Source organism: Eimeria tenella, genomic scaffold, assembly GCF_000499545.2.
Source record: "Eimeria tenella Houghton genomic scaffold, Eth_scaff3032, whole genome shotgun sequence".
NCBI classification, from domain to species: domain Eukaryota; phylum Apicomplexa; class Conoidasida; order Eucoccidiorida; family Eimeriidae; genus Eimeria; species Eimeria tenella.
In genome coordinates, this window is record NW_013542901.1 from 1,824 (window position 1) to 2,053 (window position 230).

General features: G+C 53.5%; 1 protein-coding gene across 1 annotated transcript in view; it reads right to left on the bottom strand.

The window, feature by feature from the left end:
* Positions 1–173: 173 nt before the first annotated feature.
* ETH_00033905 (uncharacterized protein) overlaps positions 174–230 on the bottom strand; it is a gene marked incomplete at both ends in the record, with an annotated part of 1,143 nt that continues 1,086 nt past the window's right edge. Inside the window, one exon of the mRNA XM_013375964.1 lies at positions 174–228. Within this exon, the coding sequence (XP_013231418.1) occupies positions 174–228 (55 nt within the window). The remainder of the gene's footprint in view (positions 229–230) is intronic.

The window sequence follows — 230 nt, forward strand, 5'->3', positions numbered from 1 at the left end:
AGGCACGTGCATTTGCAGCAGAAGAGGTGAAAGGGGATGCACGCTCCTGCTCCTGCTGCTGCTGCTGGTGCTGCTGCTGCTGCTGTGGGCGAAGCAGCAAATGTAACGCTGCGTTGTTTGAGTTGCAGTCCCAAAAAAAGACATGTGCAGCATCTTTGCAGTTGAGCTGATCTTCAGAAGCAGCTGCTGCAGATGCACAGGGAAGCTTTGTCCCTTTTGCTGCTGTTGCT